At 57.9% G+C, this 12,485-nt stretch overlaps 7 protein-coding genes across 7 annotated transcripts; 3 read left to right on the top strand and 4 right to left on the bottom strand.

Annotated features, from left to right (window-relative positions):
- Nucleotides 1–16: 16 nt before the first annotated feature.
- Nucleotides 17–541, bottom strand: MRET_0986 (golgi vesicular membrane trafficking protein; the record flags this gene model as incomplete). Its single annotated transcript, XM_027627613.1, has 1 exon — nt 17–541. One exon carries the CDS (start codon nt 539–541, stop codon nt 17–19), a length of 525 nt encoding a protein of 174 aa, XP_027483980.1.
- Nucleotides 542–685: 144 nt separating this feature from the next.
- On the top strand, nt 686–1,933 carry MRET_0985 (uncharacterized protein; the record flags this gene model as incomplete). Its single annotated transcript, XM_027627612.1, has 1 exon — nt 686–1,933. The coding sequence occupies one exon, from the start codon at nt 686–688 to the stop codon at nt 1,931–1,933; it is 1,248 nt and encodes a 415-aa protein (XP_027483979.1).
- A 29-nt stretch (nt 1,934–1,962) lies between these two features.
- Nucleotides 1,963–3,174, bottom strand: MRET_0984 (uroporphyrinogen-III synthase; the record flags this gene model as incomplete). The annotated part of the gene is made up of 1 exon (XM_027627611.1): nt 1,963–3,174. The coding sequence occupies one exon, from the start codon at nt 3,172–3,174 to the stop codon at nt 1,963–1,965; it is 1,212 nt and encodes a 403-aa protein (XP_027483978.1).
- A 319-nt stretch (nt 3,175–3,493) lies between these two features.
- On the top strand, nt 3,494–4,912 carry MRET_0983 (citrate synthase; the record flags this gene model as incomplete). The annotated part of the gene is made up of 1 exon (XM_027627610.1): nt 3,494–4,912. The coding sequence occupies one exon, from the start codon at nt 3,494–3,496 to the stop codon at nt 4,910–4,912; it is 1,419 nt and encodes a 472-aa protein (XP_027483977.1).
- A 52-nt stretch (nt 4,913–4,964) lies between these two features.
- MRET_0982 (phospholipase D1/2) lies at nt 4,965–8,147 on the bottom strand (the record flags this gene model as incomplete). The annotated part of the gene is made up of 1 exon (XM_027627609.1): nt 4,965–8,147. One exon carries the CDS (start codon nt 8,145–8,147, stop codon nt 4,965–4,967), a length of 3,183 nt encoding a protein of 1,060 aa, XP_027483976.1.
- Nucleotides 8,148–8,238: 91 nt separating this feature from the next.
- MRET_0981 (vacuolar protein-sorting-associated protein 4) lies at nt 8,239–9,585 on the top strand (the record flags this gene model as incomplete). Its single annotated transcript, XM_027627608.1, has 3 exons — nt 8,239–8,240; nt 8,269–8,290; nt 8,317–9,585. Coding segments are annotated over 3 exons (1,293 nt in total).
- Nucleotides 9,586–9,601: 16 nt separating this feature from the next.
- On the bottom strand, nt 9,602–12,409 carry MRET_0980 (transportin-3; the record flags this gene model as incomplete). Its single annotated transcript, XM_027627607.1, has 1 exon — nt 9,602–12,409. One exon carries the CDS (start codon nt 12,407–12,409, stop codon nt 9,602–9,604), a length of 2,808 nt encoding a protein of 935 aa, XP_027483974.1.
- Between the last annotated feature and the right edge of the window lie 76 nt (nt 12,410–12,485).

Below are 12,485 nucleotides of genomic sequence, written 5' to 3'. Positions count from 1 at the left end.
GTATATTCCAGCACAGTTACTTTCGCCACCACCAAAGGAACACAAAGATCCATATGACGAGCATGATAAACAGCATCATATTGCAGAACCAGCCGCGCTGTCGGCGCGCCATGACCGTCATCTTATGAAATGTGTTGCCTAGCAAGGAGCTAGCGTTGGAAAACAGGTCGTTCAGAGAGTTCATTTCCGCGGTCGATTCGCGCGCCTCTTTCCCGATGCCCGTCGAAATGTCCTTGAGCAGCTTGATACGCTCGCTCAGACCTGAGAGGCGCGCATCGTTCTGCTCCTCAAGATCCGCCGCCGAGCTCTGCTGGGCGGATGTCCCTGAAAACAGACTTACAAAGCTGTTCTGTGCGTCCTTCTTGGGGGCGCCAGGCTCCTGAGCAGACATTTCGTATGGATTCTCAAAGGGTGAGTCAGACCGCCAAGGCTTCTCAAATACAGCATTCCGCGGCCCCATCTTCGCCGACGTAGAAGATGGGTATGCATGATCAGTCAGCACCGCATAGCGTTCTGGCATGGGAGCATTGCGACGGTTCATCTTGGCTCCCTGCCAGAGACAATCGCGGGTGGACAGACGCCGTCTGGCCCCTCGTGTCGATTCGATCACGTGGCATGGCCCGTTCCCCACCACCGACCCACTCCGCCACTGCTTCCTGCGCCTGGCCGTGAGACGCTGCGTGTCATGATACCCGTGCTGCCCCGTATCACGCGCGAGGCTGTCTCCGGTGCCTCGGGCACGGCCAGTCTTTTTGTTTGGATCTTTGCACAGACGCCACAGATCTACCAAAACTTCCGCACGAAGAGCGTAGAAGGCCTGTCCTTTGTGTTCTTACTTCAATGGACGCTCGGTGACCTGACCAACCTCGTAGGCGCCTTTCTCACGAACCAGCTGCCGATACAAATGGTCATTGCTGCTTACATGCTTTTGGTCGATGTAACACTGTGTACACAATACGCTCTCTACTACCGGGAGCCGCTTCCTCCACGCATTTCACCCGCGTTCCCTACGGAGCGCTCGCCCCTGATAGGGGCGTTGTACAGGCCAGCTCACACCTCGACCACAGGTACCACGGCGATGGCATCTACTTCGAGATCTCGGCATGTGCTTCCGAGCATGTCGCGGCAAACACTGCGCGCGAGGTCCCTGGATCCATGGATGGTGTACCGCGTCAGACCGCATCGTCCGTCGAGGCGAACACGCGCTCCGCGAAAAAGTGAATCTACAGATGATGTAACGAGCAAGCCAGCGGCCTCAGTGGAACGTGGTCGACGTTCGAAAGCGCATACCTCCTTGGCGCCCGCATCCATGGACCAAGACGTGTCATCATCCGCTCGAGGTCGTGCGCGTGGACGAAAGGCCGCAATACGGCGAGGTGCAACTGTGGCTTTGCTGGGAATTGGCTTCTTTGTCTCGGTGGGCCCATCCAGCAGGCCTGACGCCCTTGCTTCCGTGGATCCTGTGGCCCAGCCTCACGTCCTGGCACACACGTCGACGACGACCCCTATACCTCCTGCCGTGCGCCATCCCATCCTGCTGTACATACCCGATATGGAGCTCTGGAACGCGCCGCGACGCGGTCGGAAAGACCCTGCGCCCCCTTTCAGCGTCATCATTGGCCGCATCTTTGCTTGGTTCTGCACGGTGTTGTATATGACATCGCGCCTACCACAGATATGGACGAATTTCCAGCGCCGTTCTGTGCGCGGATTATCGATGCTTCTGTTCTTGCTGGCATTTTTCGCCAATCTCTTGTATTCGATCAGCATTCTCTCGAATCCCAAAGCCGTGGGACCCGACAGGTACGAGTACCTGTCTGAAAGTCTACCTTTCTTGTTGGGCAGCAGTGGTACTCTTGTTTTTGATCTGGTCATCCTCGTTCAGTATGCCATGTGGCATGACAAGCATACTCCAGCGCCATCCTCTCCATGATGCAGATGCCGTACCATACCTCATGCATTCTATATCAAATCACGAAAAATCGCCTCTTGCAGTGCGTCCGGTGTCGGATGAGCCGCAATGGCATGTGGCTCGAATCCCAGGGTCTCATGCACCCATTGCGCCGTCGTCCGACCGATGCATGCCACTTTGCACCCCTGATGAGCTTCCTGCGACACAATCCATCGACGCTGAACGAGTTCCTGCAGGGCGTAATTACCACCGCTGGGCGAGAAAAACACGATCCAGTCGGGCCGGACTTCTGTGGGTGCTGACGCGGGCGGGGTGTGCGCATCAAGGTGTTCTTCTTGCGTATGCCCTACTATTCCATGATGTTCTCGCTGCCGCTGCGTAGATGACGGCCTTGAGCCGGACAGGGCTTCATCAGACGTGTGCCGGGGAATATCGCGCGCAAGAAGGGCGCAGTTGTCTTCAAAGCCCGGGTTTTTGTCCGTCGCATACACGACCAATTCATCGAGTGTGACAGGTGCGTTGTGAGCCTGCAATGTGTTGATCAGGGCCGGCGAACGCTTGTCACCGACAAGGTACAAGAAGCGCCGTGGGTGTCGGCTTTGGTTCATATCTCGCATCATGTGCAGAGCCAGGCTCTCGGCATTTCCCGCTTCCGCACCATGTATGGTAGTTGGTTGAAAAGGGGTGGCCACCTCGATGTGTCGCAAGGCCTTGGCGGTGGCTGGCCCTACGACGTAAAAAGGCACTTGGCCCAGCACCCTCATGCGCTCTGGGTGGATGTCTTGCTGTACATATAGCTTTTGGTTTACGCGCACACACGCTTGTTGCCATGCCTGAACGGCTTTCTGACTGGTCATGATCACACCATCATAGTGGGTGGTATGGTGGTACATGCCAAGTAGGGCCTGGTCCAATTCATCTGCGTGTACTGTGACATGCGTGAGGATTGGAAAACTGACAACGCGGAATTCCACATCTTTGAGCTCATGGGGCCGCATGTGGTGCGTCACAAGATAAAGATCGTCGTTCGCAAACAAGTCAGGGTCAGGTCGCGACTCGTTCGTGGTGTGCGCCGGGGATGTCAGGCTATTATCATTCTTGGGTGCGCATGATGCAGCGCCTGACGTGTCAGGGCTAGCGGGGTCACGAAAGGACGTGCGGAGAGTTCCAAATGCGTGATGGTATGGGTCTGTGCCCTGATGAACAGGCACGGGCTGTCGAAGAAGCAGGACGCGCACGGGCTCAGAACGCCCAAGTGGCATTTTTTCTCCGAACTAGATCTACAAGCGAATGTCATGGGCGGCCCATGCACGTCCTTATAAAACCCTACATAACGCCGCGGCCCCCGCGTGTCAGCCCCGCGTGCCGGGCGCCTTGGTACAGGGATGTGAAGCCACGTGGCAGGGAAGGCGATTCTCGGTGCATGTGACCATGCGGTGCCCACAGGTGGGCTCGTGCTGGCACAGTTCGGCCGGATAAATGTCCGAACACACGGTCCGGGTGGGCGTGCTGCATTTGATATAAGACGGGCGAGTCGATCGACGACACGTTGGTTTTTTCCCATCCATACATATCTCCGAGATGCTGTCCCTCACTATCCCCCGTGCTGCTCTCCGGTCGGCGACGGCTCCTCGCCAGTTTGCTGCCGCCGCTACGTCGGTGCGCTACTCGTCGACGAAGTCTCTTGCTGAGGCTGTCGGCGAAATTGTGCCTGCCAAGCGTGAACAATTGGCCCGCATCAAGTCGCAGTACGCCGAGGCTCCTCTTGGCCAGAGCAACGTTGGCCACCTGATCGGTGGTATGCGTGGCCTTAAGTGCATGCTCTGGGAGGGCTCGGTTCTGGACGCCGAAAGTGGTATCACCTTCCACGGTAAGAGCATCCCTCAGTGCCAGAAGGAGCTGCCCACCGCCAAGGACATTGGCCGCCCTGGTGATGAGATGCTGCCCGAGTCGATGCTCTGGCTTCTGCTGACCGGCAAGGTGCCGACGGCTGAGGAGGCCAAGGGCCTCTCGCAGGACCTCATGTCCCGTGCCAAGCTCCCTAGCTTCGTGGAGAAGGTGATTGACACGTTCCCCAAGTCGCTTCACCCCATGACGCAGTTCTCGGCTGCTGTGTCGACGCTGAACCACGACAGCAAGTTTGCTGCCGCTTACAACGCTGGTGTGAAGAAGACCGAGTTCTGGCAGCCTACCCTCGAGGACACGCTTGACCTGATTGCTCGTCTCCCTGCCATTGCCGCCCGCATCTACTTCAACGTGTTCGGCAAGGGTGATGGCAAGCAGCACGTTGACCCCAGCATGGACTTTGCCGAGAACTTCTCGCACATGCTCGGCTACGGCGACAAGGAGGGTCTGACGGACTACCTCCGTCTCTACCTGTCTGTGCACGGTGACCACGAGGGTGGTAACGTGTCGGCTCACACGTGCCACCTGGTCGGCAGTGCGCTCTCTGACCCTTACTTGGCCTACGCCGCCTCGCTGAACGGTCTGGCTGGTCCTCTGCACGGTCTTGCCAACCAGGAAGTGCTCAACTGGATCCTTGAGGTCCAGCGTGAAGTGGGTGACTCGCCCACGGACCAGCAGGTCACGGACGCTCTCTGGGCTACGCTCAAGAGTGGCCGCGTTGTGCCTGGCTACGGTCACGCTGTCCTCCGTCAGCCCGACCCTCGTTTCACGGCTCTGTACGGCTACTGTGACAAGCGTGCGGAGTTGCAGAGCTCGCCTACCGTCAAGCTTGTGCAGCGCATCTCGCAGCTCGCCCCGCCTGTGCTCAAGGAGCACGGTAAGACCAAGAACCCCTTCCCTAACGTGGACGCTGCCTCGGGTGCGCCGCTCTACACGTACGGCCTTGACGAGTTCAAGTTCTACACGGTTCTCTTTGGTGTGTCGCGTGCTTTCGGTGCCCTGCCCCAGCTCGTGTTCGACCGTATCCTTGGTCTTCCGATCGAGCGCCCCAAGTCGCTCTCGATGGACGCTCTTGAGCAGCTTGTGAAGAAGTAAACGCGCAGACGCAGCCTTGCGTCTCGAAGACCGTATGTCTATATAACAGCTACTAGTCGAAAACGATGAGTGGATTTATGTGGTCTTTGGCGAATAAATAGTTACCGCGCATGGCGTCGTGCTCCAGAAACTCCGTGGGATGTTGAATGAGAGTACCGCAACATCGCTGCAGCTGAGCAGCCATGTTCTCGACTTGCTCCGGAGGAAACAGGTCGGTGCCGTTAGGCGCTGAGCCGTCTGTGACAGAACGTCCTACACGGTCATGATGCTGCATGGCCACTTTGTACGACGCCCAAGCCTTGATTTCGTCGTCTGGCACACAGCGGAACACTTGGCGGTATATGACGGTGTTGTGTGTGGCCACAGCCTTCCACACGTCGTACTGTGCCACGGGGTCGAGCAAACATTTGGGTACGACCTGGGGCTGTGGGTCTTGCGTTATCTGTACATTTTCACCCCGCTCCATAGCATCCAAGTCCCAACCCACATGCTCGTGCATCAGTCGCATGCGCAACGTGTGTGGGAACCGACCCACTTGAAATGCCTCACCAGCCATGCGGCTCATCAGCATATCATGGTCTTGTACAACACACGCCAATTCTGAATCTCGGTCGCCGCGTTGACTGCGCTCATTGATGTTGGCACTGCCAATAATGGCCAGGCGATCGTCGACGATCATCACTTTGTCATGAGGGTACACTTGTTCTGTGACCAATTGGCCATGGCGCATTCGACCCCATTGGCGTAGGGAATAAAAGCCAATGTAGGCATGTGGATCTATGCCCACGGACGCGAGACGCGCGAAGATCGAGTGGGGTCCACGTGCGATCGACAAGTACTGCAAGGCCGAGATAATTCGCACGGACCCACTTTCCGGATGGTCGTACTCCATCGGGAAACCAGGCGTGGCTGGAATCAAAATGATGGCCCGCCATGGCGTACGCTCGCGATGAGCACGCACAATACGCTCTACCAGCGCAAGACCAATGCTGTTTTCGATTTCCGTGCTTTCCATGACCGTGGACGTGACAAAGAACTGGTTCTCCACATACACAAAGTGCTCGCTTTGCTCGATGGCTTTGAGGTACGCGTTTTGGATGGAATGTTCTACCGTTTTGGGCGTGCTTAAGCTCCAGGGACCACCTGAGCGGCAAATCTGCACATCGCATGTGCCTTGCACACCAAAGCGCCTTACCTCATCCTCTGTAAGGTCGGACGGCGGGAGCAAGAAATCCATACGCCGAGTGTGCTTTTTGGATCGGAGTAACATGTTCCATCGTTGGCAAAAGTGACGACAAAGATCACGCGCAGGCTGACCTAGAATCTGAACGCCGACATCATGCCACGGCATGCGTGGCACCTTGTCCCGTGGCAACAAATCCATCTCGGGCTTTGTGAGAATCTGCCACTCGACTTTGCGCTCGTTCGCATAATCCTGTCCGGGCCAGATATGAGCCTCGGCGCCGTCTAACGCGGGTCCTAAGAGCGATGGGTCCGTGGTAGTGCTTGGACCCATGGCCGCATCGTCCACGAGCGGGTGAGATGGTGTGTCGTAACGACCAAAGCATAGGTCAAATCCACCCATGAAAGCCACCATCTGGTCCACGACGCAGAGTTTCTCATGATGTGCCCAATAAAAGGTACCTGTTTTCAAGTGGCTGGGAGAGCGTTGCACGACAATATTAGGGTGTAATTCCATGAGGCGCGACTTGGCGTACGCCGAATCTGTGGGCGTAAACTGATTTGATACTTCGTTGTAGAGAATCACATAGACAAGGACACCTTCCGATGCCTTTTTCTGCAGCAAATGATCGAGGCGCCATTCGGGTGTGCCTGGGCGGCGCAAGTACATTTCTGGAGAGAGCCACCAGTCGTGGATATAGATGCAATCACGAGCGTGCAGCAATGCCTCGGACAAGTTCCAGTAGTAATCACGGCCATCCACCAGCCATTGGACGGCGGCGCAACGACGAATCGGCGCAAAGCTACCGAATCGCGTCTGTTTTCCGAAGGGATTATGATGGGCGGCCCACTGGATGCTGAGCAGAAATTGCTCCAACTCGCGCTCATTCTTGGCCGTCAGTTTCAGCTTGCGTTCCGCGTTGTACAAGTTGAATCGGTGCCGCCTGACATAGTCACCGATCGTCCCTGTGGAAGTGTGATGCGTCTCGGGCCACGCTAGCTTGCCTTCCTTGTCTTCCTCGACCTCGTTTTTTGGTGCATGCTTCAAAGACGCAGGACGTAATGTGTGTTTTTGAACGACCTTGAACTCTTGATCCATGAGAAACACGTCGTACAGGCGCAGGCTATGGGCCTCTTCCACAATGATGATATAGCTCTCGCGTACAATGAACCATTTAGGGATGCGGCGCTTGGGTCTTTGTACGAGGGATTGAGTGTCGCGCCACGAACTTTTTGATTTGATTTGCAGGTATCCCTGCTTTCCAAGGTAGCCATCGAGAGACGCCACTTGCAGTCCCATGGCACTGATTTCGAGGAAGCGACATAGACGGTTTGCCTCTGAGCGAAACATGGCAAACTTGATCAGTTTCTGCAGGTAGTCTGTGAGTGCCTGGCGGTACGTGCGTTCCTGTGCATCTTGATGCTCCTGGGCCGTTTTGCCATCCTGCTGCTGCCTCTGCCGAGTGAATCGATTTGTGAAGCTTCCTTTGGGAAAGCTGGGAAGATCGCCTTCCGAGTCTGCTTCGGAGGAGAAGGACTTGTACAGCGTATTGGCTACGCTGTGCGTCCGATAGTATGCGTGAAGGTTGAAAAAGTCACGCACTTCCCGATAAATCACCCAGGATACCATGCCGTACCCATAGCTGAGCTCTATGCGGTACACATGGTGACCGGAGCTATGCGAGTTGAACGTGTCCGTTACTTGGACCCGCAAGTACTGCAGCAGGACAGGTATGCGGGGAGCGTTGTTCTCATCACGCTCGAGACGCATCTTGAGCAGGGCCGCGCTCGTCAAGCCCGTTTGGAGATCTGATACCATGCTGATGGAATTGGATCGGGGCTCGCGCTGCGGCGTCGATGCATGCTGCCGTCGCCAAAGGGATCGGAGGGAGATGCGCGCACTGTTGGGGGGCAGGTCCTGTACGGTGGGCGATGCGTGGGTATCTGGGGCCTCTCTGCAGGCCTGTTGCCTAGGCTCTTGATCTGATTCGGAGACTGCTTCGGTAGAAGGACGCGACGCATCCGAAGGGATGCGCAGCGGTGCCGTAGACATCGACGTGGAACGCCCAAACTGAGCGCGTCGCGTGGTTTCATCTCCACATCCACCCAACACACCACCGCTTGGGTTGGCGAGAGCCCTGAACATGTGCGTAGGCCGAGATACTGACGCGTAGGGCGCCCACAGACTTTTTGCAGGTGTGTAGCCGTCTGACTGACAGCAGAGAGGGATTGATATAGTGCAAAGGGCGATTGATGAGGATGTGAAGCACCATTACCAGGAGGCGTACATGCAGTATCAGAACAGCCTCGATTATTTCATGATGGCGCTCAAGTACGAAAAAAACGACAAGCTCAAGCAGTTGATCCGGTCGAAGTTTGTTGAGTACTTGGACCGAGCTGAGAAGCTCAAGGAGCATCTGGGCAAGGTGGCGCAGGCGGAAACCTCCGATGGCGGCAAAGGCGTCGCGGGCTCCAAGAGCGATTCGGAGGACATGGATGCTGAGACGCGCAAACTGCGATCTGGGCTATCGAATGTGATTCTGACGGAGCGCCCCAATGTCAGCTGGGACGATGTGGCGGGTCTTTCGAGTGCCAAGGATGCCCTCAAGGAGGCTGTGATTCTCCCGATCAAATTTCCGCAATTGTTCACGGGCAAGCGCAAGCCATGGAGTGGGATTCTGCTCTATGGACCGCCTGGCACGGGCAAGTCGTATCTGGCCAAGGCTGTGGCGACGCAGTCGAACAGCACATTTTTCAGTGTCTCGAGCTCGGATCTTGTGTCCAAATGGATGGGTGAGAGTGAGCGCCTGGTCAAGCAGCTCTTTGCGATGGCGCGCGAAGCGCGGCCGTCGATTATATTTATTGATGAGGTGGACTCGCTGTGCGGTACGCGTGGCGAAGGCGAGAGCGAGGCGAGTCGGCGCATCAAGACGGAGTTTCTCGTGCAGATGAATGGGGTGCACAACGACCACGAAACAGAGGTGCTGGTGCTGGGCGCCACCAACATTCCATGGGCGCTGGACTCGGCCATCAAACGCCGCTTTGAGAAGCGCGTGTACATCCCGCTACCTGAGCTTGATGCGCGGCGGCGCATGTTTGAGCTCAACATCGGCTCGACGCCGTGCACACTCACGCCCCGGGACATTCGGACGCTCGCGGCACAGACCGAGGGGTACTCGGGTGCCGATGTGGCCGTGGTCGTGCGCGAAGCGCTCATGCAGCCTGTGCGCCGTGTCATGAACGCGACGCATTTCAAGCAGGTGCGGGAAGTGGACGACGATGGCACGGAGCGCACGCGCTACATGCCATGCTCGCCTGGTGATCCTGATGCGCGCGAAATGACGTGGATGGACGTCGAGTCTGACGAACTTCGGGAGCCGCACCTCGTGATGAACGACTTTCTCAAGGCGCTACATGCCGTCCGGCCCTCTGTGTCGGCGGCCGATATCCAAAAGCACCTCGACTTTATGCGGGAATCCGGGGCCGAATAAGCTACTTATGGCACTCTTACTCCAGCTGGGCACGTTCTCGCGACTTGCGCGACGCACCATACAAGCGCACGAGGCTCGGCTTGATGCGCTCGTCGAGTGGCACAGCGTGCATCTGCTCGATCCAGTGCATCTTGTCTGCTTCTGGCACGGCCTCGGTCGGCAGCGCCTGTGCCGCCGCCGACGCCCACACCGGCATCTGCGCGGCAAAGTCGGTCGCGAGCGTGCGCATCGTCGACACGACGACTGGCATATTTTCGGGCGGAAAGTGCGTCACGAGGCCATGCATGAGCGCGCGGCAAGTCTCGGCGCCATGCTCGCCCACGACCGCGTGGACTGTGTCGGCGTGTGTGCGGTCCGGCACAGGCACCTCGTGTGCGTACTCGACGATGGCACGCACGACATCGGCAGCGATGCCTACGACGCCAGGGGAGAGCGCTGCGAGCGCCTGGAGGGCCATCGCATACGCTTGCGTCAGGAGCGGTGGCATGCCGAGCAACAACGTCGGTGCCGCTTGGATCGTCACGAGGCACGAGTGCAGGTAATCATCCAGCACGTCGGACATGGCATCGGGCGACGGTGCACTGCGGAGCATCGAGCCAACCTTGTGTGTGACGCGCTCGAAGGCCTGTCCCAGCTGCATGCCCAGCGTGCTGTCAGCGCGCTGTCCGTACTGGTCGATCGACTTGCCGACGATCCACACGTAGCCCGAGAAACCCGTCGACTCGAAGCACGAGGCGAAGCGGTCGAGCAGAGCCGGCATCGTCGGCACGGCTCGCTGATCGAAGAAGATGAGCGCGCGGCGGATCAAAGCCGATGTGCGCTCAGAAATAAAAAACACGTCGCCGTAGCGCTCCAGCAGACGGTCCAGGATGGCATACGCCTGCGTGCACGTAGCGGCACACGCCTCAGGCAGTGTGCTTGCGAGCGATACACCCATGATCTGCAGAATACGAGCCAGCTGCTCCATGCGATCAGCTGCGCGCATCAGGTCAGGCTTCGTGGCCGACGGCAACTCGCACACCTCGTGCACATTTTCCAGCAGCGGCTGCGCGAGTTGGACCAGCGCCTCTGTCGCTGCGGCCGGCGGCATGGCCGTCACGACATGAGCCAGCGCCTCGGACACGGACAGCAAGTCATCCACGGCAAGCGTCGCATGCACGCTGCGGAAAAAGTGCATGAGCTGGTCAAAGTACGGCACAAGGTGCTCGCGGCAGTCCTGACACAAAAAGTCCATGGCCTGAGCGGCCGCTGCGGCAATGTCCCTGTCTGAGCCATCGAAACCCGTCGTGATAAACGTGAGTATTCCACTTAGGTGCTCGGGATGATCAGCGACCCACTCGGTATAGCGCGACATGACAAGCAGGCCTGCATACCGCAGGCGGGGATGCGGCGGCAGGCGCGGGACGAGCGCAAACACACGCGGCACCACCTCGCTCGTTGTCACATCAACTTGGCCGCCCATAGAGCGCATGGAGAAGAGAGGCGCCTCCATGTCTTGCCATCGCAGCTCTGGCGACGCTTGTGCGAGCGCCGACTCAATGACCTCGAGCGAGCGCGCAAGGCACGCCTCTGCGCCTAGCACGTAGCAGCAGTCCTTGAGCGTGTCGCCCATATAGTGCCGGAAGCTCCGGAAGTCATCGCGCTCTTGACCTGTCAAGTCCGTGTCGTCGTCAGGGAATCGTAGGTGTCGTAAGATCACAGCAAAGAGCTGCTCAAACACGTCGCGGAACGGCAGCGCAGCCGGGTTGCCCTGCTCGAGTGCACGATGGACGTCCGTCGCGAGCAGGTACCAGAAACGGAAGGTGATCTGCACAATGTCCAGGTCATGATACGACGCACAATCAAGCGCCGCCTGCACAATGGGGAGCAGGGCCTGGGGGTGCTGCAGCGCCAACGCATGGTACGTCTCGCCGGCCTGCACAAAGATGCGACATAGGCCACGCACGCGGTCTTCGTCATCGCCCGCAGCCATCAGCGCTGGGCGCAGCGACTCGATGCGTGGTAGCAACCATTCGATCACGCCCTGGTTCTCCTCCAATTCCTGGGTCTCGTTGATGAGGTCGCACAGCACATCCACAGCTGTATCAAAAAGCTCCTCATCTTGCAGCGCATCAAATGTGCATGATAGAAGCGGCGTCTCGGCTAGCTGCATGGCCGTGACTTCGCCCGTCTTGAGCCAGCTCCGCAGGCACGCGAAAATCATCGCTTGGATCGTAGACGTCACACCATCCGCCTGGATATACATGACAAGCACCTGGAGCGCAGACATGGCATGCTGTGTCAAAAGTTGAGATACTCTGTCATGGTATGTGGTATTGTCCATCGGGATACGGTGGTTCATCGACACCTCCTCGGGCAGGACCGTCAAAAACTCAAGGAGCACGCCGACCGTCGAGGGCGCACCGCCGAATCGCTCAATCATACCTGGAACCACATTCCCCCAGCGTGCCTCGCTCATCTGAAGAGCCAGGGCTGCCAGCGCCAAGCACAACTGCGTCTGAATCACGCGCGGTCCTGTCGCGTACATGTCGAGCGCATGCAGAAGCGTATCACGCAGCTGCTCTTGCGACGCGCCTTCGAGCTGCTCCAGATCAAATGTGACCTTGGAGCGAAACGTCTGAGCGGAAAAGAGCCGCGACTCGAGAGGCACATCTTGTGCAAGCAGGAGGGCGTTGGCTGTGCTCCATGCCTGCGGCGTTTTTTGGAACTGCAGAAGCGCCTGATTCGCCTGCTGCTTGGCCTGCGCGTCCGGATTGTGGTATAGCGCCTGCAACGCAGCTAACACAGACGATACATCAGGCGATGTAGCGGCCGCCTCACTCATTCCAAGGAACGAGTGAAAAAAGGGAAGAGCTAGGTGTTGTTCGCGGGCGTAGCTTCCACCCACACTTCCTCAACAT

The sequence above is a fragment of the Malassezia restricta genome, chromosome II, assembly GCF_003290485.1.
Source record: "Malassezia restricta chromosome II, complete sequence".
In the NCBI taxonomy this organism is placed as follows: Eukaryota; Fungi; Basidiomycota; class Malasseziomycetes; order Malasseziales; family Malasseziaceae; genus Malassezia; species Malassezia restricta.
Note: the sequence above shows the minus strand (reverse complement) of the source record. Positions and strands in the feature narration are given on the sequence as shown.